This window comes from Theobroma cacao, chromosome 6 (assembly GCF_000208745.1).
Source record: "Theobroma cacao cultivar B97-61/B2 chromosome 6, Criollo_cocoa_genome_V2, whole genome shotgun sequence".
NCBI classification, from domain to species: Eukaryota; Viridiplantae; Streptophyta; class Magnoliopsida; order Malvales; family Malvaceae; genus Theobroma; species Theobroma cacao.
In genome coordinates, this window is record NC_030855.1 from 2,704,290 (window position 1) to 2,729,185 (window position 24,896).

At 31.0% G+C, this 24,896-nt stretch overlaps 3 protein-coding genes across 7 annotated transcripts; 1 reads left to right on the forward strand and 2 right to left on the reverse strand.

The window, feature by feature from the left end:
• LOC18595332 (probable LRR receptor-like serine/threonine-protein kinase At2g24230) lies at positions 492–24,260 on the forward strand. Of its 5 annotated transcripts, none has more exons than XM_018123024.1 (5): positions 492–1,015; positions 1,094–1,249; positions 1,349–1,405; positions 1,552–1,707; positions 24,008–24,260. In XM_018123024.1, the coding sequence occupies exons 1-5, from the start codon at positions 616–618 to the stop codon at positions 24,025–24,027; spliced, it is 789 nt and encodes a 262-aa protein (XP_017978513.1). In that variant the 5' UTR covers positions 492–615; the 3' UTR covers positions 24,028–24,260. The 5 variants fall into 5 exon arrangements, with proteins under 5 accessions (XP_017978513.1, XP_007023292.2, XP_017978515.1 ...); XM_007023230.2 differs by lacking the exon at positions 24,008–24,260 and adding an exon at positions 15,216–15,522; XM_018123026.1 differs by lacking the exon at positions 24,008–24,260 and adding an exon at positions 14,068–14,189.
• LOC18595333 (basic blue protein) lies at positions 14,532–15,188 on the reverse strand. The gene is made up of 2 exons (XM_007023231.2): positions 14,927–15,188; positions 14,532–14,846 (listed from the first exon to the last, which is right to left on the reverse strand). The coding sequence occupies exons 1-2, from the start codon at positions 15,096–15,098 to the stop codon at positions 14,647–14,649; spliced, it is 372 nt and encodes a 123-aa protein (XP_007023293.1). The 5' UTR covers positions 15,099–15,188; the 3' UTR covers positions 14,532–14,646.
• On the reverse strand, positions 18,242–22,141 carry LOC18595334 (glycerol kinase). Its single transcript, XM_007023232.2, has 4 exons — positions 21,867–22,141; positions 21,378–21,599; positions 19,950–20,916; positions 18,242–18,652 (listed from the first exon to the last, which is right to left on the reverse strand). Exons 1-4 carry the CDS (start codon positions 21,998–22,000, stop codon positions 18,407–18,409), a joined length of 1,569 nt encoding a protein of 522 aa, XP_007023294.2. The 5' UTR covers positions 22,001–22,141; the 3' UTR covers positions 18,242–18,406.

A 24,896-nucleotide genomic window follows, 5' to 3' on the forward strand; every position in this document is an offset into this window, starting at 1 on the left:
AGTTATTAAATCATATTCTTGTAAAAAATAATAATTATCTGTTACTCATTACAGCCAACCATTAAATCCCGAAATCAAACAAACTTATGATTGTTATAATATGATTGTGCGTATGATTTAATCTATTGTGGTAAATGTTGACGTAGGTGAAGGGTTTGTGTAGTTTTTTTAATTCCTCCTCACCGATTCTTAAGCACGCAAAATTTGATCGACTGATTTGATTTCCCAACTGCTCTACCACGTCTTTGACGTTGCTCAAGAATATTCCCAGAGATGGAGTGGAGACATCTACTGTTCATAGTCAGACATAAGGAGACCAGGGTCAATCACTCACTCAAAGTCATCATGGTATCAATTTTCCAACAACCTCTGTTCATTATCCACCATCACTATCACGAACCCAAAACTCAGTCACTACTATTTAATGTAGATGGATAAATATCACGCTAGCTTTAGTAATCATAGATGGACATGAGACTGTTACATGGCAGGTGGCGGGGCCTTGACGGCATTCTTTACTTGTGTCTTGACCATAGATGGGAAAAGATGTGGTACTATATAGAACCAACACATTGATATGTATGATGAGATGATCTAGGTAAGCAGCATTCCAAAATGGGGAGGCAGTTTCTCAAATTCTTGGTGTTGAGTGTAATCCTTTTGGTTCGATTCCAAGGGCAGGAAGGTTGTCTGGAAGAGGAGAAGAAGGCGCTGTTAGAATTGAAGGCATTCGTTAAGTCAGATGGTTATGATGCAGATCTTCTGCTTCCGTCGTGGGTTGGTGACACACACAGTAACTGTTGTAATTGGGACAGAGTCACCTGCAACTCTTCCACTGGACACGTGATCGAGCTCTCCCTCAGCAATACAAGGCAAATCGATACGGATATTGAGAGCATGTTCGATTACTCCGAAAATGAATGGTATTTTAACATCTCCTTGTTGCAGCCTTTTAAGGAGCTAAGAAGCCTTAATTTATCCTACAATAAAATTAGTGATTGGATCCAGAATCAAGGTATGTCAGCCTCATAATATACGCTTTAAAAGAATGTCGTCGTCTGTGTACATTAAAGTTTCTATAATCTTGTTTTAGGTGTTGGAAGCTTGTTAAGACTAGAACAGCTAGAGGTGTTGGATCTTTCTGGTAACTATTTTAGCAATAGCGTCCTGCAATCCTTGAGAACACTCACATCCCTCAAGAATCTGATAATCCATTTCAATTCGTTCATCGGATCATTCCCCTCCCAAGGCACGCATGAGTTTGTTGTAATGCTACTATTGCTATTTGCTAGAATCTGCAACCTAACTAAAATGTGATTGATGTTGTTCTACTCCCTTGTGTGTGCAGAATTGTCTGTTTTTGAAAACTTGGAGGAACTGGATTTAAGTTTCAATGGACTATCTGGTAAGCTAGCTAAATCAGGGCAAGGCCATTTCGACCATCCATAATTGATCCTACTTGTATTCTATTCACTATGAATAACCCTTTAAAGCTGGATCTTCCATGCTTTATTTTGGAGTTGACCATCAATGTTCTTCATAATTCACCAGATCCCAAAAGTTTCCCTGAGCTAAGAAAGCTCAAATACTTGGATCTGAGCATAAACGTCTTCAGTAAACATGTGATGAGGCTTTTGGCCAGACTTCCGTCCCTCAAGTATCTTGACCTAACTGACAATTCTTTAAGGGGTGGCCTTACTCGCCAAGGTACGTGCCATTGAAATCCTCTGCCCCTTGTTATATATGCCCCATTCTTCTATGCATGCCACGCTGCCCTCTTGAACTCCCCAACTTGGTTCTTTTTACCGAACAAAACATATGACTATGATTAAGGTTAGAGGTCACATACGAGGCCTCGTCTCCCTTGGAAGGATCCAAGTCTTTGAAATTCTTTTGTCTTAAAATGAAGTCACACCCTGTTTGGTTTAGTCCAATTTTGTACTAGTTTTGTTTGGCTATTACTTGATTCATTTCTATGAATGCGTTATTTGATTGTGATTGTAATTTTTATTTGTAATATAAAAGTCTCGTTAAAAAAATAATTAAGATTAGCACTCAACAGGAAACTTTGCTTACCATTTTACTTTAGAAAAAACAAAATACAATTATATGTTTTCCTCCAAGGAAGAGAAAATAATCATTTAAACATTTTCCTACTTTTCATAATCAACTAGTAAAACTTTCTTGAAAAAATGGAGAAAGAAAATCAAAGAATGAAATAAAAGACCGCAAATAAACTAGAGACTAGCCATTTTCAATCCCTTGGTCACTAAGTGCTCTCTCTCTCTCTCTCTCTCTCTCTTTGTGCTTGTGCACTAAACATTTTTTAAAATTTTAAGCAATATCTGAATATTGTAAATATTTCTCATTCAAAATGAAACTTTTCTCCCATTTTAATTTTTGGAATTTCAATTTTTTCCTTTGATACTTGGGATTGCAAAAAATATTAAAGGATTCTATAATAAAATAAAAACAATTCTTGGAATTTCATATAGTCAATTTTCTATATATTTACATAAAAAAATAAATCGTTAATATTATTTCAAGTACTAATGTTAAGAACTCAACTATCTAGTAAATAAAGAAGTCAGCACTATTCTTTTTGTTTAAGTGCAATTAACCACATAATTAAATTTCTTCTTTGTAATAAAAACCTAAACTCTACAAAAGCTCATAGCAAATGATAGGTTTCAGTCTACAAAACAAAATTAGGGTTCGACAATACAATTAGGCACAAAGAAGGTATTAACATCCTATTAGAAAAATAGTTTAAGAAAAGAGGAGAAAGACTTGAGGCGTGTTGTAACACATTTTCTTTAAAGAGTTGTTACTTATTATAGGGATTTGCAAATAAGGACGCTTCATGATACAACAAGCCTATTGCAAAACACTTTTGAATGATGAAGTCTAGTTTGGAAGTACGTTCCTTTTATTAACACTAAAAGGTTGTGTTTATTTTGTTTCAATAGACGTGTCTTGTTAAGTTTCAAGAGATGTGTGTATTGAAAACACTGAACAATTAATCAATGTATTTCAGCAGTTGTGATTGAAAACACTTCTCTTTATTTAAGAGTCATGTCTTAATCTGAATGGTCACATTTGAATAAGACTTCTTATATTACAAATTATCTAATAATCCCTTACTAGTTTGCAATATTAATAATACTATGTATAGTACAAAGTATCTTGAAGATTTGAACTTTTTATTAGTGTAGAAATTTTAAAGTTAAGACGAAGTTATTTATATCACAGGGATTGAACCACACTTCCTTGCATCATAACTAAAAATATCATACCCTACTTAATCGCTTTAAGATTCTGCCAACCACTTTAGCACTTATATGGCATTGTGTTAATTCTAGTTTCATGAATATTTACAAGAGTAAACCTTTTTAACTCTTATTTAAAGCGACATTACTCCAATATTCATATAAGTGGAATTTGTAATTATGCCCCTGTTACTACAAGCATTTGACATTTCCATTAAGAGCCTTTTGCTCATCCTTTCCTTGTAATAGTCACATTGAATATTCTAGAATAAGGCTGTTTAATATAAAATATTCAATGCGTAATAACAGCATATAGTATCTTGTTATTACTCATTGAATTTTTATTGTTAGTTTTGCTAACACAAAGTTGGGTTTCTATTACTAGTGCTTTTAAGTCAAGGGTTTTTGCCCCATTCCACTAGAAGTTGATTTTATAGCCTTTCTTGCCAAAGCTTTGGTAAGTGAATCAACCAAATTCTAGTAAAATTTAACATAAACTATTGTTACAATGCCATTTCAGATTAATTATATAGACATGTTGCAAACTTATGTATTTAGACTTTCCATTATAAATCTTATTGGAGGCTACACACATTGTAACCTTACTGTCACAATATATGAAAATGGTTGGTATTCGTTGCGGTCACAACTTTATATCTAATAACAAAATTTTTTTAACCATTTTACTTCTTTTTTGGTAGCTGTTAATGCTAAAAATTTAGATTCCATTATAGAATGCATAATACAAGTCTACTTCTTAGATGTCTAACTAATAGCACCACCTCTTAAGGTAAAAATTCATCCTGATGTAGATTTATTATCATTAATATTAGTTATCCAACTAGCATCAGAAAATCATTCTAAAGTACTATGAAAACCATTATAACAAATTTTCAAATTTTTTGTTTTCTTTAAATGTCCAAGTACTCAGTAATAGTCTTCCAATGGTCTTTACTAGGTTTACTTGTAAACCTTGAAAGTTTGCAAACGACAAAGGTTATATCCGGTTTGGTATTATGTGCAACAAACATTATGCTTAGGGTTGTGCAATTGGTTAGTTCAGTTAGTTCGGTTACTAGATATCCAATAATTGAACTAACCGAACTCTTATATAAAACTAACTGAAATCGAACCGAAGTAAATAAATAACCGAACTAACCAAAACCGAACTAATTCGGTTAGTTCGGTTCGGTTACCAAAAACTGATCGTAATAAAAAAAAAATTTTTGGTTTGTATACAAAAACCGAACTTAATAAATAATTTGATGTACAATTGCAAGGGATCCATCCTCATGGACATGGTGACATAATTTATATGATTTATATGATAAGAAATTATAATAAATAAAATAAATACTCATATAATTTATATAATCTAAACAACAATAAATACTTAAAAACATAGATAAAAACAACAATAAATAGTCTTGAACAAATAATAACAAATCATTAACAGTATTTAACTAGATAAAAACAACAACAAATAATCTTCAACAAATAGATTGTACCCTTAAACCAGGTCCTGAAAAATACATACTAGCAAAAATAGACATTACTAACATTAGCACCAGAAGCACTCATTTCAGAAGTAAGAACCAATATATGCTCCAGCAGTACCCCTATCTTTTCTTCTAAATGTCACAAAAATTTTAAATAAATGAATGTCACAACCTTTTCCAATCAACAAAAGAATACGAAAAAAAGAAATCTAAGTGATAGAGCTTAAGTGATTAATTATTATTATCTAGAGTACATACTAATTATTAATGCACTGTAATTTTTTTTAGTCTTCATAATCATTAGTTGTATTTAAAAAGGAGTCTACCAAAAGGAAAAATGAAAACTAAACAAATTATCATCAATAAAGGCTAAACTTTTCAAGAATAAGATAATATAAAATTGTTAATTTGATAAATATTTAGGAGTATATTTATCAAGTACTAAACATTACTTGATTACCTTAAAGATTATCAAATACATTGTCTACTGCAATCTTTGACAACTCTACAATACATAAACAAGAAAGTAAGAAATAAAACAATAACATATTAACAATTGAAACAACAAAAATGAAATGATGATATAAATAAAATACTTACCTTCATCAACTTTCTCCAGCTCTGCCAAATCATTATCAGTGTCATGAAGATAATAAGAAGGTCCACGTAGCCAATCTTGGGCACAAATAAGGGCTTGCACCATCTTAGGCATTAAAGAACTCCTATATGCATCAAGCACATGACCACCGATGTTAAAAGCTTATTCTGAAGCAACTGTGGATGGAGGAATCGCTAATACATCACGAGCTAGTAGGGCAAGAGTAGGATACCTATGACTATTGAGTTTCCACCAAATGATAACATCAAAGTCATCACTATCAGTTGCATCAGGCTCATTTAAACTCAAATACTTCTCCAATTCTGATTTATCCTCTTCCCTACCAATTGCAATCTTATATCTCTTAAATTTATTCAGAAGAGCAACACTAGCACTGGAGTCAATATCATCATCAAATTCAGAAATTTGGCTCACTTGGGATTGGCTACTGTCACCAACTTTCTCAAGAGGAGGTTGTATATTTTTTTGGTATTCAATAAACAACTCTTCCATTGTTTTTTTCAAACTCACGTAAATCGATGAAGCCTGCTCATTTGAATACATTTTTCTCAAATAAAACTCCACAAATACAAGTTTTTTCCTTGGATCAAGAATAGAGGCAACATAAAGCAGCTTATTCATTTTTTCTATATTTCCCCAATACTTATCAAATTTCTCTTGCATTTTCTTTGCCATTGTTTGCAACTCAACATCAGGATATCTTTGTCTATCTCTCAAAATGCAATCTATACCACAAATATCATCAAGAAAAGTATTAACAGTGGCATAAGAAGTACTTGAAACTTTTACTATAAGTGTGTAAAAAAGTTTCAAGAAAAAATTCAACCTCCTAACATTTTCCCAATCCTCATGTTCAGGTATCCCATCTCCCATCAACAAATCAGTTCTATACTGAGAATTAGCTTCTTCAAATAAATTAAAGGCTTCTTCAAACTTTTGAGCTGTTTCTAGCATCAAGTAAGTGGAGTTCCATCAAGTACTAACATCCAAACACAACAAATTTTTTGATTGAATATTTGCAAACTCAACACAGTCTTTGAACTTTACCAACCTAGCAAATGACTGTCTCATATATCTAACTGCCCCTCTAATACAAGCAATTGAATCATTCATTTCCTTCAATCCATCAGTAACAATGAGATTAATGATATGTGCAATGCATCTTATATGTAGAAATTTGCTTTCTAAAAATCTATTTCCTGATAAGTTCAGTTTTTTCTTCAAATGTGCTATTGCAACATCATTGGAACTAGCATTATCAACAGTAATAGTGAAAACCTTACTAATCCCCCAATCACGCAAACATTTATCAATCATTTTCCTAATAGCCTCACCTTTGTGACTATAAATGGGACAAAAGCTTAAAATTCTTTTGTGTAATTTCCAATCATTGTCTATAAAGTGAGCCGTAAGACACAAATAATTCTCTCTTTGAATTGATGCCCATGTGTCTATGGTTAGAGAAACTCTAAAAAAAGATGTTCTCAATATATGCTTGAAATGGTTCTTTCCATTAACAAAAAGGTTAAAGCAATCTCTAGCAACAGTCCATCGTGATGGCACAATAAATCTAAGACATGAAGTTGCTACAAATTCCTTAAATCCTTCCCCTTCTACAAATCTGAATGGTAACTCATCTCTGATGATCATCTTAGTTAGAAACTTTCTAATGGCTTCTTAACTAAATTTTCAAGTTCCTATTTACCTATCCCCCGATTGAAAAGCTAACTCAGTTTGAGCAAAATCATTAGCAGAACTAGGAAACTTTTTGTAAGAATTCATGTGATTCTTCAATGAAGTTGTGCCATTATATTTAGTATTAGCATAAAGTACCCTATCATAATAATTACATCTAGCTTTTTGTTCACCTTGATCATTGACGAATCTGGTGAAGTGTTTCCAAACTTCAAACCTTAGTGGAAGTGCTTTCCATTTCTTAGAATTGACAGCATCACTTTCATTAATGGAGATTATAGTTTGTTGTGTAGTTGGTGTTAGTGATGATGACGGCATGCCAATAGGAGCAGGCTGTATAGCATCATCACTAGGAGTAGAAGTTGGATTATCGCTTTCACTTACCATTAAATCTTCAACCTATCACTCAAAAAGAATTAATTAATTAACAAATATGTTATTCAAGAATGAAGAATCTATTAAAGAATCTATCACTAATAGCACATATTAAAAATATATGAGCAAATATAATCATTTAATATATGTTCCACTCTTTTGGTTAACAAAATTAGATAGTATCAATTTTGAAAGTTGGCAAGAGGAATCAATTTCATATCCCAAACATGATCAACAAGCCAGCCTGATCTGTCTCATTCTATTATCTGCAAAATAGTTTTGCTATCTTAATTTTTATGTCTTCCTTTTTGCCCCTCAATTTCACTGTCATTGTATAGTAAATTATTGCTCTTACACTCACATACCAAGGCAGGTTAATTGTGTATATGTTTAAGGCATTAGGCTATGAATCTCACAGTACATTGACAGTCACCCTCTAATGCTTTGGCTTCTTGATGCCACAGACTATACAACCAAGTAAGGTTTAATTTGTTTTCTAATATTTTCTAAATCTTTTTGGCAAGTATTATCTCGAGAGTAGTGGAAATAGGGAGGAGGAGATTCAGAAGAACCTTATCTCTTACACTCCTTACTGGTTTGGACCATATATAATATCATGATCATGGATCATCTCTGCCTATTTCTGTCTAACAATTGAAAAAAAATTACATTCTCTCTCCTCATTTGTCATATATCAAAACTTGGCGGTCCCTCAGCAATTATTATCCTCTCATCTGTGGTCTTGCTTGTAGGCACAGAAAGTGAAGTGCAGCCAAGGATGACTTGCCGATTCTTTCTCTTATATCCATTCAGTTTTACCAACACTAGCAACTCATATGTAAAGACGAATTTAAATCGGCAAGTTGTCCTTGGCTACATGTTTCTTTTTGCTCCACAAGCAAGGCCTTGGGTGAAAGTATTTATCAAGCTTAAATTAAATGAACAATATTTGTAGAAACCCAAAAAAACTTACCAGTAACTTGATGTGGGAAGGCCTGAAAAGGTGAAGCAAGAATGGCAGTTACCAACAGTTGGCAGAAGCAGAAACCAGAAAAGGTGAGACCATGAGAGTGGAGATAGAAGTCAGGAGATGGCAATGACCAGTAGTCAGCAAAAGCAGAAATCAAAAAGGGTGAGACCATGAAAGTGGAGATGGAAGTCAGGGCACGACAGTGACTGATAGTCGACAAAAGCAAAAACCAAAAAAGGTGAGACCGTGAGAGTGGAGATGGAAGTCAGGGGACGGCAGTGACCGACAGTCGATAGAAACCAACGGCTAAAAGAATTGGGTATTTAGGTTTAGGACTTTTTTAGGGAAAATCTCCAAAATACCCTTATTTGGGTTCGGTTAGTTCGGTTAGAATTTTTTCTAACCGAAACTGAACCGAAATAATTTTATTAATCGAACTAACTAAACCGAACTAATCGAAAAATCTAACTAACTGAATCGAAAAAGCCGAACTCATTTCAATTCGATTCGATTGTTTAGTTCGGTTCGGTTTTGCTCACCCCTAATTATGCTGCCTATGACACGTGCATATTTTAATTGTGCCATAACTCTTTCACAATTCTTAGTCAATTTTATATTAGAATTATAAGGAGTATTAAACTCTTTGATTTCCAAATGACTATATTTGTGAAGAATTTTCTTTATATAATGTGATTGATTTAATGAAATCACATTTTGATCTCTTTTGACTTTAATTCTCAAGATTGTATCAACTTCATTGAGATCTTTCATTTTAAAAACTGAAGTTAAATATTTATTGGTTTCAACAATTTCAAGCAAATTTGTATCAAAGATCAACAAATCATCTACATAAAGACATATGATTATACCATAGTCTTTTTTGAATTTAGAGTAAATGCATATATCTGCATTATAATGTACAAATCCATTTGAAAGTATAATAATATCATACTTTTCATGTCAGTACTTTGGAGCTTGTTTCAGTCCATAAAGAGATTTTATTAGTTTACAAACCTTCCTTTTATTTTCTAGAAGTATAAAACCTTCAGGTTGCTCCATATATATATCTCTTTATTAAAATCTTCATTTAAGAAGGCAGTTTTAATATCCATTTGATATACATATAATCTATGAACAGACACTAAAGCCAAAAGCGTTCTTATGAATGTTTTTCTTGCTATTAGAGTATAAGTATCAAAATAATCAATGCCTTTTTTTGTACATGAAACCTTTAGCAACTAATCTAGTCTTAAAGGTTTGCACTGAACCATCTATGTTATATTTCCTTCTAAGTACTCATTTACAGCCTATGGGTTTTTATCTAAAAAAAAGATCAACTAAAACCCATGTACTGTTTGAAAAGATTGAATCCATTTCATCATTTATTGCTTCTTTCCAAAGATACATCCCTTGAAGATATAGCTTCTTTGAATGTTTTTGGATCATCTTCAATGTTTAATAAAATAAGTATCTTATTATACATTTTGCTTTTACTTCCTTCCACAAAAAATGCTAATGCTTGCGAGTCAACAAAATATAGATCTAAGTGCTTTCTTTTTCTGGCTCTTTGACTTCTTCTAAGCTTAGTTTAAGTATCATCCATTTTTTCTGTTACTGAATGTATCATTAGAAGTCATATCATTTTGGTCACAACTTGGAATTAACACAATTTGTTCACAAGCAAATTTATTATTAGAGCTATACAGAAATTTATATTTAATAAACTCAACATATATAGATTTCACAGTAACATTTGATTGTAAATCTAATATTCTATATGATTTATAATGCTGAGCATAGCAAAAAAAAAACATTTTTCATTGCTTTAAGTCTGAGCTTTGTTTTCTGTGGTTTAGGAACTTTATAAAAAAGGTCAAGCACCCCCACCCTTTAAGATATTCCAAGTTCAGTTTTTTTCCATTTCAAAATTCATAAGGTGAACACTTAATACTTTTAGAAGGAACTCTATTCAGTAAATAACATATTGTTAATAAAGCCTCACCCCATAAATCGTGTGATAAACGTGCATTTAACAACATAGCATTTGTCATACCAATTAAAGTTCTATTATTCTTTTTAGCAAATCTATTTTGTTGTGGTGAATAAGGAGCACTTTTTTTATGTATCAAACCATTTTCTTTATAGAAATTATCAAATTTTGTAGGAAAATATTATCCTCCTCAATCACTTTTTAGAATTTTGATTTTCTTACTTTTTTTATTTTTCACAACAGATTTATATTTTTTAAATTTTTGAAAAGCTTCATTTTTTTAATTAAATAGACATAAGTGAACCTAAAATAATCATCTATGAAAGTTATAAAATATCTCTTTCCTCCTCTAATTAATTTTTCATTTAATTCACATATATCAAAATACACGAAATCTAATAATTGTGAGTTTCTTTCTACACTACGAAAAGGTTTCTTTGTCATTTTTACTTGTATGCATATTTCATAATTTTCTAAGTGTTTACATTCACAAGCAATATAACCATTTTCAGACATAAATCTCATGGAACTAAAATTTAAATATCCTAGTCTAACATGCCATAATAAAGAATTAGACTTAACCATATAAGCAGAAACCATATTTATTTCATCAATACTGAATTTGTACATGTCATTGCAAAAGCATCCTTTTTCTACAAATAGGTCACTATTGGATATTATTACATGGGGCATTTTAAAAAATAGTCATTAAAGATAAAATATTTTTAAAAATAGCCCTTTTTATAATTTTAACTATTTTTAGTCAAGTTAGACAAAATTACCCTTAATGAAGTTACACGCTATGATGTTACACGCCATGTACAAAAACTTGTGACAAGCCATGGTTAGTGTGTTACACGCTATGTGTAAAAATATGTGACAAGCTATGATTAGCTTGTTACATGCCATGTACAAAAATATGTGACAAGCCATGTACAAAAACCTGTGACAAGCTACGGTTAACTTGTTACACGCCATGTACAAAAATCTGTGACAAGCGATGGTTAGGTTGTTACACACCATGTTGAAAAAAAATACTGTTGTTACACGCCATGTACAAAAATATATTACACGCCATGGTTAAAAAAGGTTGTTACATGCCATGTTGAAAAAAAATATATTGTTGTTACACGTCATGTTGAAAAAATATTGTTATTACACGACCTATTCAAAAATATTTTGTTACACTTTAATGCCTAAAATGTTATTGTTACTTACGAACCAAAACTTCAAATCCTCTTAACTTTTTTCTTTTTTTTTTGTTTTTTTAACAATTTGACACAGATTAAAGTGTTTCTAACATGTTTTCATAAATCAAAATACAAATATTTTTTTATCTAAAACACCTACTTTGACTAAAAATAAAAAAAATTCTTTGAAAACCTAAATTTATAAATTTCAAAATTTTGAGTTTATTGGTATCTAGGTCCCGAATTGATTCAATTAAAAGTTATTTCATACATTTGTGATTATTTCTACCATTCTAGTTTTATCAAAAATACTTAAAAATCGAATTTTCCAAACAGTCACCCACCCAAGTACATCAAAACCATTGCTTGGTGTCTTGAAAGCGTAAGAAAGAGAAATATGAAAACGCGAGAGAGAGAAATCGAAAGCATAGCAGACAAATACTGAATAGAGAAATCGATAAAATTTAAGAGACTGGGATGGTGAGAGAGAAATTCGAAGCATAAATGGAGAGAAATGGGGAAAATTGTGATGAATGATTTAATTTATTTGAAATAGTTTAAAGGGTATTTTCGTCAAGTCATGACTAAATATGGCTAAAAACAGTTAAATTTATTTTGATGGTTACTTTTAAAATATCTTTATCAAGAAATGTCATTTCTCACAATTTTCTCTTATTACATTATCAGATTCCATTACAACTTTAAAACCTTTCTTTGCAAGCAAACTAGCAGAAACTAAATTATTCCAAATTTTAGGAACATGAAAAATATTGAGTAATGTTAGCTTTTGTCTAAAAGTGAAATTCAACTAGAGAGTACTTTTTCCTGCAACTCTAGCTGTAACATGATTTCCCATCAAAACATCTTCTGGTTATTAACTTTCATGTAAGTCTTGAACAAGTTTATGTCATTGCATACATGAATTGTAGCACTAGAATCTAGCCACCAATCCTTACTTTTATTGGAATCAACAATCATATTTAATTTTGTTACCATTCCAATATTTATTATATAAACCATAGCAACCAAGTCCTTCACAGCCTCTTCTACAATGTTTGCTTTTTCAGGATTTTAAGAACCAAAATTCTTTCCTGCCTTCCTTCATTTGCACTCACTAATCATATAGCCTTTCTTTCCACAATGGAAACAATTTATATTTTTCTTATCTATTTTCTTAAAGGCCAATCTTGAAACTTTCAATGTAAATGACTTAGATTTCGTAGAATTCTTTCCAATATTATTGGAATTCTGACTCATAAGAGTCACATTCAAATCAGAGGGTGAAATAATGCATCATGAGCACGTGTTTCACATTTTATTTGTATCTGAGTCATGAATTGTTCTACTAATAGGGACACCATAGAATGCATAATCTTTTTTCTATAATTATTCCAAAATTGAGGCAATTTAGAAAGAATTGTACTTATTTGTAGCGCATCAAAAACTTTAATCTCAAGGTTTTTTAGTTTTGAAACTAAAACTTGTAATTCATGTACTTGATCCATAATAGCCAATTGTCACTTATCTTAAACTCGAAATATTTTAAGGATAAAAATTTGTCAGTACCACGTTTTTCATTCTTGTAGGTAGTTTCCAAAGTTGTCCAAATTTCCTTTGAAGTCTTTAGATTAGAGTAAAGATCATATAGACGATTTGTCAAAGTATTTAGGATTTGTCCACTTCATTTCAATTCATCTTCTTCACGTTTTTTTCTCTTTTCCTTTTGTGCATCAAGGTCTTCATCAATCAGTTCTGGAAGTGTAGTAAAACTCGAATCTAAAATATAATAAACTTTCAAGACTATGCGCAAAAACATCATCTTATCCTTCCAACGGATGAAATTAGTTCCATCAAACAAGTTAAGTTTGATGAATTTCTGATACATGAATTGAAATCTTGAATTTAAATTTGACTTTTTAAAATTGTTAGAAAAATAGTATAAGAAAAGAGGAGAAAGGCATGAGACGTGCTGTAACACATTTTCTTTAAAGAGTTTAGAACAAGCCTGTTATAGAATGCTTTTAAATAATGAAGTCTGATTTGAAAGTTTGTTCTTTTTATAGACACTGAAAAGTTGTGTCTATTTTGTTCAATAGATTGTCTTGTTAAGTTTTAAAAGATATGTCTGTTGAAAATACTGAACAATTAATCAATGAATTTCAGTAGTTGTGTTTGAAAACACTTGTCTTTATGTAAAAATCATGTCTTAATCTGAATAGTCACACCATATTACCTAGTGGAGGTAACAATTTAATATTTTTAAATGAGCAAGCCCAATAACTTAATACCTGGTGGTAAGAAAATCTCAAATTTCCTTTTTCGTGTCAAAATTATCAAATTGCACATGAATGGTTGGAATAGAAATGTTATAAAACCAAGTTATGATTTGATGATTTTTACTTGTCCAATCTTCAAGTCGTTATACAAAGCTGACAACAGTCTCATCAACTCCTTGTGTAGGTTGAATAATATCTCAAGTGACAATGCGCTAAAGTTTACATTCAATTAGAAAACTTTTAATATTTTTTACCCATAGATTGTAATTTCCTTCTAAAACAGTTGCTATTAACTTCAAAATTTCATATTTCTCCATCGAAAAATCATGGTTTTTTTTTTTTTGGTGATGGCTAACGATGGTTGGTTGGTGGAGAATTTTAGTAAAAATATTTTAAATAAAAAATTAAATAATTAAAAATAAATAAATAAACATCTATAATAAATGTTTAGATTTTTAGTATTCAGTGGATGATACTCATACCCTACTTAAATTTGAAATAGATACTAAACTTACTATTTGAATCCGTTCCAAACCCAAATATAAAATATATTTACCATATATAATCAGATCGAATATTCGAATATTCTCGTATAAATTTTCGTAGTTTGAAGGATTTGAATGATTGCTTGTAACTTTTGATGGAACTATCATGGAGTAAAGTAATAGTACGAAAAGCAAACCAAATATTATTAATTCCTGGTGGGAACAACAAAGGACAAGGAAAAATCTTCTATATTCTAAAGAATCTCTCCCCAACCCCATTAGGCAGCAGTGATGGCAAGGTTCATTCCATTAGCGCAGTGGCCAGTGAAGCCGCAGATGAAATAGTTTTCTCCTTTTTCAAGTGTGATTTTGTCATCTCCCGTCTGGAAAACTGTGGCGTTGTCTGGGACTGTGCATGAGTCATGACCATCCTTATCTACGACTGCAACGTTGTGGTTGGCCCGATTGTAAACAAACTCTGCGAACAATTTGGCATATCTGTTAACGTAGAGTTGAACATATATTGAAAGACATGTTACAGAGAATAGTTATACTTACCGAGGATATCACCGGCCTTGAAGCTTTTTCCGTTAGGCCAATCACTTACACCAAACCTCCAGCCATCATCGTCTCCAACCTTGAACGTGGCTGCATGGGTTGTCTCGGAATGAAGCAAGAAAAACAGCAGTAGTGCCATGGCAATAATTGCACTGCCTCTTTCCTTAGCCATTTCCTTGGCAATAAGATTTTTTGTTTTTTTTTGCCTAGGGAGGGAACAACAGTAATGAGAGAATGAAAGTGACAGACTTTAAATGACTCACTCACTCACTCACCCTTTTATACACAGATAATGGATTCCATGGCCAAAGCTTAGAAGGAGCCAAATCTCTCCATTTTGGTATGTAATCCATCATTACCAATTTCAGTAGCCAAATCTCGCCATTTTGGTATGTAATCCATTTCAGCCAAAGCTTAGAAGGAGCCAAATCTCTCCATTTTGGTATGTAATCCATCATTACCAATTTCAGCCGTTTGACTGTTTGTGTTAAGGAAATATATGTTTGACCTTATCAGATCAAATCTACTCCTTCCCAAGAAATTAAATTTTTTGTCCAAATATACTATATATGTTCCAATCTTTCTGCTTATGGATGGTAGGCACCTTGATTCTTTTGATGTATTATTCGAAAATCATTTCAAAGAAAAAGGTTATGTCACATAACATGATATGGTGTGACTATTAAATTGTAGATGATTTTTTATGTGCACAGTTATATTTTTTTTCTATAGCAATATATTGGAAAAACATTACAACTCAAAAGTTTTGATATAAAAAATTAACTTTTTATATTATAGTTAAAAAATTATATTTTATGAATAAATAGTCATCTTTTCATAAAATAATTATTGAAACAATATTTTTATCCAAATGTTGTATCTTACAATATGAAAGTATTTTTAAGACATAAAGGTGCTTAATGAAAGAGTTGTGTCTTTACAAGAGATATTTACAAGTTTATGTAAAACACTTATTGGCAATCATTTTGATGTCCAAAACAATTAAGATAAAAACAAAAAAATCAAGAGCATGAAAAGTGTTATATTCTAAAAATAAATATAAACACTTAAGTTCTCATATTCTATCAAAAGAGTCTAAATTTCTTATAATTTATTTGCTACAGAAAGTAGACTTTAAGATCAAATAACTTTGTAAACCCTTGAGTGTATCCAACTATCTACTCTAATAAAATACAGGACGAAATTAAACGTTTTTAATTGTATCTATAAGGATATTTATAACAAAGGCTAAATAAGTCTTAAAAATAGTATTTATCAAAATACATGTCTTGAAGTCAATTTTATTAATTACTTGAATTCCAACACCATTTACACCAACAAGCTTTTATTGATTTTTTTTTTTTAAGTAAACTTTTGAGCGAGGGGATTCAAAATTTCTAACATAATTTTCAATGTACAAGATACACACACCTATTCCTCGATCAAAGCCCCAATTCTAATTTTATGATTTCAAATTTTGCTATTTATGCCCAAACAAAGACTTTTTTAATTCGTAATATCACAGAATCCCTCCTTTTTTGCATTTTATATTTTGAACTTTTCTTTTTCTTTTTTTTTTATGGGAAAAAGAATTGAATTTTTAAAATATATCAGTTTTTGCTACACCTACTTTGCACATGAATGATTTAGTACATAAATACGATAGTTATAATGATATTAAAATAATTTTGTGGACCATGATTTGATTAAATATGAAATATATGTAAGTAATAAACAAAATGCATTTTCATGAAAAAAAATTAAATTAAATAAATTTTATGTTAAAATAAAAAAAATTATAGGAAAATATATTATAGCCAATTAAAATTTTACTAAATAAATTTTAAGATAATAAAAGTGAAGCAAGAAAAGAAACATAAATTTCAACATACATCCTTTCAATTACCAATAATTACTCATTTACTTACATGATAGAAAATAATATAAGTTAAAATTTAATCATTCATTAAGACATGTAATTATCGAATAATTCTTTCAAAAAAATTATCCAATAATTATTGAAAATTTTATAAAGTTTGAAACCTGATATGTTAGCTACTAATTAATTAGGACTAAAACAAGTTATGAAACTATTAAGAAATAGAAGAGAATCGTATTCATCTTAACTTAGTTTTAGATATTCAAACACAAATAATTGTAAGTGGTAGATTATTGTTTTACTCACCAACAAATTACAATATTATAATTCGTTGTCTTACTATAATAATCAATCAAGTTTATTTAAATATTTATAAGTGGTTTTTTTTTAAAAGGCAATATTTATAAGTGATTTCCTAAATAATTTTTAACTACAAAATCTTGACCTCTTAAAAAGGTACTAAATATACAAATTCTATTTAGAACTTACAAAATTATCTTAAAATAAGAGTTTTTTTGATTTTTTGTTATTTTGGATGAAATTGACGATATAATTTCTTGAACAAAACAGACAATAAATGTGCAAAAAACTATAAGATGTTAGGCATGGGACATTAATTCAATTTGGAATCCAAGTATTTTTTTAATAATCCTAATTAGAATAGAGACAATATTTGAAGCCAAATATTAGGTTCATTAATTTCACTTTATCATAGTTTATTACAAAGCTACATATTTATTGTCACTTATTATATATTTTATTGATATTATCATCATTTAAATAAAATAAAATTTCAATGAAAAAAGTATTACTTGTTAGTGATATTACATCAGTAATATACTAAAAATTAAAGAAACTATATTTAACTTATTAATTCTCTTTGCAAAATTAAATGTTTTAGTTAGTTCTGTGAAATCATAATCTTCATACATTTCTTCTATCATTTATAACATAAATCATAAATATCAAGATAATATCTATATATATATATATATATATATATATGTATGTATGTATATGAATTTAATAGTAAAAAAATACAACTATAGGACATCAATTAACACCCTAATTCCCAAATTATTAATTTTATTAAGAGCTATTTACTTTACTGAAGAGTTTAGGATTAATAAAAAATAGATAAATACACATTAATCAACTTTTGATTTAATAAAAGTTTACTTTAATAAGAATTCCAATGTTAATAAAGAATAAATAAATATTAGTCAATAAGGTAGATGGATGATCGTTGAACTGCATGGAACAAGGGCCAAAATGTCTACTATTTGGGTCTTACAAAGCACAATCAATCTCCCCTTTACACCTGAATTCATCCGACCTGAACAGTTCTGTTATCAGACCAGCTTAACTTACTGGGAAAATGTTGGAAACTTAGACATGGATTGTGTCTGTCACTCAAACATCATTGAAGCTGAGCAATGGCTAGAAATAGTTGATAGATTTAGCAATTTTATTACCAATTATTCAGAGTTTAATATAACCATGGATATGTCTGTCATTCACAGAGATCTACACAGGACTAGACATTGTAACCAGAAACAGAACCACCATCAGAGAAATGAAAATAGAAAGACAACTGTGCATCAAATAGAGAGATCAGCCAAGTCAAAAGTTCTTTCGACAGCTTTGCACCAAGAATCCGCCTTCTTCTTCCTAAGTTCCTCGCTGAGTACAGGACGGAATATAGTAGCTGTTTTGATCTTTTCTCTAGAAGCAAAAATTTCATCTTCTTTCCACACTCCTACAGCTAATCCGGCAGCATATGCGGCTCCAAGAGCTGTTGTTTCAATGTCAGCTGGTCTCACCACAGGGCTCCCCAGCAAGTCTGCCTAAACACCACAATGAAAAGGAACTTGTATGATCACAGGACTAAATATGAATAGTTTAGACACGGTGTCCAGAAGGAAAAGTATTAGTTCAACGGAAAAACAAAGGAGAAAAGAAGGCATAATGTGCAGTCAGCCTGTTCCATTTTCATACCATGTTGGAGTGGAAACATTTTTATTTCAAGGTAGCAGAAATTTCAAGAAAAAGTTTCTTCAGTTGACAGAAATTTCAGTATTCAATCCACATTTTAGATAACATAGACTCTTTGCATACAAATCAGAGGCTTATCAAGACTGCAACAATTAACTCCACCAGAATCAATATTTATTTGATCAACTATTTCTGCTTGAGCATATATATAAAAACTACCTTCCAAAGAAATTATTTTAGCATAAAACCAGCGAATAAAAAATGAAGAAACAAGAAAGTGGCGACTCCATGAATTTCTAATTAGATAAAAAGGCAGGGATACAGAGAAAGAACGAACAGACTCAAATTGTACCAAGCATCTGTTGCATCAGAAAACAAATGTTGGATAAAAATTCATATGGCAAGATATTGAGCAGAATTTCCGAAACAACATCAAGCCATCAAGAACATAACTCATGACTGGAGCTGAATGCTTACGTGATTGATATTAAATTCACACACCAAAATGGTAAAACCAAACGGTTTTTAAACCCATAGACTTTGGACTCTTATATTCTATAAATCTTCAATGAAGGATCTTGGCATACTAAAGCCAGGCAAACTTGGGGACTTACTCTTAAAAAACATGTTCCTAGGATATTTATAGCAGAAAAAATTGAAAGTTCCTAATTGCTATAGTCCTATAATAATCATATGAAACCTCACTCCACCACCATATAGTTTTTTGTTTCATACATTACTTTCCACCTTCAATCTCCTGTCAGAACACCAAGGTGAAAAAGGAAAAAGAAAACCTGAAAAATTTACCCAGAGATTAAAAAACAAAACCAACAACAACAACCTAAATGTGTGTTTGGTTAAATCATGGACCATAAAAATACCAATTCTCAATAAACCAAAGAAAATCCTAATGATGAAGAAATAATATAACCGTATCAGTAGCACAATAAATAGGACTGAAATCTCTACAGGAAAAGAACAGGGTAGAGGAACTCCCAAAAGGAACAGCAATAACTAAATAGAGGAGAATTAAGCAATGATTACTGCATCATTTGTAACCAAAAAATTTAAAGCTGGAATGCTTAATTTCATTCAGGGAAACAAGCTATAAATTACATTGAAGAAAACAGAAAACAATAGAGCCCTAACCTGAATTTGCATCAAGAGGTTGTTGACAGTGGCACCACCATCCACTCTAAGCAAGAACTCTCCCTTTTCATTCTTAACCTCACCCTTCTCACCTGCATCTTTGTGCATTGAATCCAATACATCTTTCACTTGAAAACACATGCTTTCAAGCACTGCACGAGCAATATGAGCCTTGCTTGTAAACCTTGTGATTCCAATGCAAACCCCACGAGCATCATCTCGCCACCATGGAGCAAACAATCCATTAAAAGCAGGAACAAAGTAAACCCCACCTGTGGAATCAACCTGTAATGCCAAACTTTCAATCTCACTTGCTGTGCTAATTATCCCAAGACTGTCTCTTAGCCACTGAACTGCAGCTCCAGCAATAGCAATAGAGCCCTCTAAAGCATAATTAGTTGGTGCTTTTGGACCAAGCTTGAATGCCAATGTGCTTAGGAGCCCGTGATTTGACCGAACCATCTCATCACCTGTGTTGAGAAGGATAAAGGCACCAGTTCCATAAGTGCTTTTGGCCTCACCCTTTCGACAAGCTTGCCCAACCATTGCAGCATGTTGGTCACCAAGACATCCTGCAATTGGAACACCAGCAATAGGCCATCCTTTGCCAATTTTACCAATGACCTCAGAGTTACTTATAATTTTGGGCAGAATTTCAGCTGGTATTCCTAGAGTTTGTAATGTAGTTTTATCCCAATCAAGGGTTTTGAGATCCATGAGCATTGTCCGTGATGCATTAGAGACATCAGTTACATGCAATCCACCATTAACGCCTCCAGTTAAATTCCAGATTAACCATGTGTCTATAGTTCCAAACAATGCATCCCCCTCTTTAATAGCAGCTTTAACAGCATCCACGTTCTCCATCAACCAAAGCAGCTTCACTGCACTAAAATAAGTGCTTATGGGCAAACCGCATGATTCAACAAAATGTGTTCTGCCTCCTGGTAATTCTTTCTCCAATTTCCTATTAGAAAGTCACCTCAAACATCAAAATATGGATTGCAAACTATCATAACAGAAAAGCAAATTCTCAGAAAACCAGTGAACTTCAAAACCTGGCTATTGACAGAGAAACTAACGGTATCATGCCAATAACATAATTCAAAATTACAAAAACCAAGGAATATGCCTCAACCCAATTACAAGTATAAAACATATTCCTGATTCAAGATTAAAATTTTCCAAAGAAGGGGGTGGGAAATAATCAAAACATTACAATAATCAAGAGTTTCAACACCCAATTCAAAAACAAACATCTGGGCTCATTAAAATAAGGAAAAATCCGGATTAGATTAAGACTGTTACGTTTATATATATAAAAAAAAAAAAACCAAGAGCTGTCATGTCCAGATATCCAATCTTTAAAATCATGAATTAAAAAAATCCAAACAAATAGGAATGGAAAAGGTAATGGACAACGATTACCTGCAAACAGAACTGGTACGAGCATCCATCCAAACGATGGCGTTATAGAGAGGACAACCGGTGGATTTGCTCCAAAGAAGAGTTGTCTCCCTTTGATTGGTCAATCCAATTGCTTTCAATCCACTGTCTACGTTGTGACCATCAGCTGTAGCCTTGTCTAGCGCCTTTGCAATGCACACTCTCACACTCTCCAATATCTCCATGGGATCATGCTCCACCCACCTAACACCCCAAATTCCCAAACAATATTTAAAAAAGAAATGAACAAACACAGCAATGTTTCCATCTTTATATGATATCCAACACACCCACTGTTTATATTGATGGAAAAATAATACTATTCTTGTTCAAAATCAAATAAACAATACTACTCCAACATAAAACTTTCATGTCATAAGTCCTCAAGTTTTAATCACCGAGCGACTCTCGGAACAAAATCAAAAGAACATAAAAAAAAAAAAAGGAGAGTTGAGTTTTGAAGGAGTATACCCGGCTTCAGGGTAGAACTGAGTGAACTCGACCTGGTGGGATCCGATGGGGCGAGCAGATTTGTCATAGATGATGAACCGGGTACTGGTGGTGCCTTGGTCCACGGAGCCAATGAAAACCTCTTCCTTTGACATATTCTTCTGTGTGTTTTTCTCTCTTCTTCTTCGTCTTAGTTGTTGGTCAACTGTTGCAGAGAATAAACATAGAATGAAGAGGGAAATGAGAGGGTGGCTTGTTATATGGTGGTTGGATTCTTTTTAATTTGGAAATTTTCCTTCTCCTTCTTGGGAATGTGGACAGTGTTTATCCAAACACTTTAAAAAATGGAAATTTTTTTTAATTTAAATCCAAATGTTTTGGCTGATTTGGTTATGATTGTGACCATAATGTATTTTAATTTAATATATTTTTTCCCATTTTTAGAAATTTAACTATAGATTTCAAAATATGGAAAATCAAAATTCAGATTTTGTCTGGCATTGATTTTGGCTTAACGGATTGCTCTTTTTGTTACTTCTATATTTGTAGAATTATGATTGATTTTTTTTCAAAAATTATAATCCTATAATTTATTAATTATCAACCCCCAATGCATACTTTTGAGCCTATTGTAAACCTCATTTATCTGCTTAAATAAACCATAAAAAGATCAAAAACCAACCTTAATATAAATCCTTTTTATTTCATTAATGAAAATTTGGGCTTAAAAAAATTTAAAAAGATTAAGAGGAATGATGTTTATCATAAAAAAATCGATATTGTCATTTTTTTTTTTGTTTTAGTCTTGAATTTCGACTTATTTGGTATTATTTTAAAAAATGTAATCGTTGAAAAGATAATATTACAATATCTGATATATTTGAGAAAATATTAATTAAAATCTTGAAAAATAACTGTGTTTATTTAAGTTTTAAATTTAGGTGATTTATGAAATAATATATATTATATTATTGGTAATAATTTATTTTAAATAAAAGGAGATTTTTGCGCGGAAAGTACGAAGTACGAATCTTCGGTTACTGATGTCATCACTCCGGAGTTCTTGGTTGGCTAGACGAACCCGGCGGATGACAAAGACACGTGTCGATTTTTAGTTGCTTGAGATCCCTCTTCGTTGACTTCGGTGAACGTTGCACACTCCCCCCGTGCATCATCACGGACCACGTGCCGCCCGCCTCAAATAGGCCGGGATATAAGGACTTGCTTGTCTCTACTCTCAAGAATATAAAAGTTTATTCTACTCGCTTCATCAGATTTTTCCTTTTTTTTTTCTTTTGTAAATTCTATTACACATTTATAATTTTTCTCCCAATATATATAAGCAGTAAATTTATAATTAAAATATTTGATTAATTAATAATATAAATTATGTAATATGTATCAAAGTTTATATGTAATAATTATTCTAAATAACATAATTTAATATTAAATTGTAATTAATTAATAATATTCAAATATAAAGTTATATTAAATAATAATTAGATAATAATATTTCAAATATATCATATATATTAAATAAAATTATCCATTGTGATTGAAAATTGAAAGTGTGATTGCATTGGCTTTCTCTGTTTGGAAATAAAAAAGGAAGGAAGAAAGTGTGGTCCTGCAATGACTTGAAGATAAAGCCAGCAAGAAAATTATCCATTTGAATTTTAGCATTAATCAATTGCACCCTACTTATGACCAGACAATTTTGTGGAATTCATGAGTCAAGAATTCACGTTTTTAATTTAAAAGATATTATCAAATGGATTAATTATATGAGCTTAAGCCTCGTTATATAATTGACTTTTGTATTCGTAAAGAGGAGGGATCTATCTTGATTTAAACTTACCTCGATTTTAATATTTTTTATAAAAAATTCAACATCAATGAAAAATTAAATAAACTCTTATAATACTGGTTAATGGCTCACACTTCTAACTCAAACGATAGATAGAAGGAAGTCTTTAATGATATAAGATTCATGATACATTCATCCTCCTTCATTGCATTTCTTACAAAATTTCAACTAGGAAAGGATCATTAACAATATAAAAGTGTATTAATTAACAACTTAGATTTTGGGCATAAGGGGTTGTTTGCTTGAAAATTTTTCATTTAAAATGTCTTGAGCACTTGGGTGTTTGACATGACAGATGCAGGTATTTTCCATTAACTGAGATGGACTTTCCTTTCCCTCAATTTAAAGCTAAGTTCAAGGAATGAATCCAACAAGGTCCAACCTAACTGGAGGCAAGCTTACAAGCACGAAGTTTGACCAAATAATTTAGGGTTTAGAATTTTTCATATTTGATTATTGTTGGCATTTTATTATTGGATAAGATCATTACCGATGCCATGAGAGTTGTTTACCTAATAATTTCATGGCTTAAGAAAAATTAGACAAGTAGGGAGATTAAAGGAAGTTTGCTTCTATATATTATAGTATATGTTCACCTAATTATTTGTACTATACTAAATTTGATATTGTGGCTCTTCTATATTGCGACAAATTAGAATCAAATAAAAGATATTCACATTTTTTGTTTTTTTTTTTAATTTTCTATTTCGATTTTAGCAAGGTAATGTTATTCAAGATTATGATCTCACCATATTTCATTCCATTAAAATTATCACTAAATCTTGTCCTGATTTGATCATAAATAAAAAATGACAAAATACTCAAAAAAAATTTAAACTATTTAAGAAAATTCAAATAAGTTTTTATTTTTTTATTACTTTCAATCAAGTTTTTGTATTTTTATTTTGAATTAAATAAACCTTTTATGATTAATAAGTCACTAATTATCCTTTATCAAAATATTTCTTATCATTTTATATCCACATGACATTAACATAACATTGATGTGGAGGATGAAAAATATCCCATAATCATATTATTGTGTCAAATTAACATGTCACATCATCATCATATGTTAACATACTATATCATCATTAATTATGATATATTAGCATGTCAAAATAATAAATAACATTTTAACTAAATCAATTATTAAACATATGGACTTATTTGATTCAAATAAA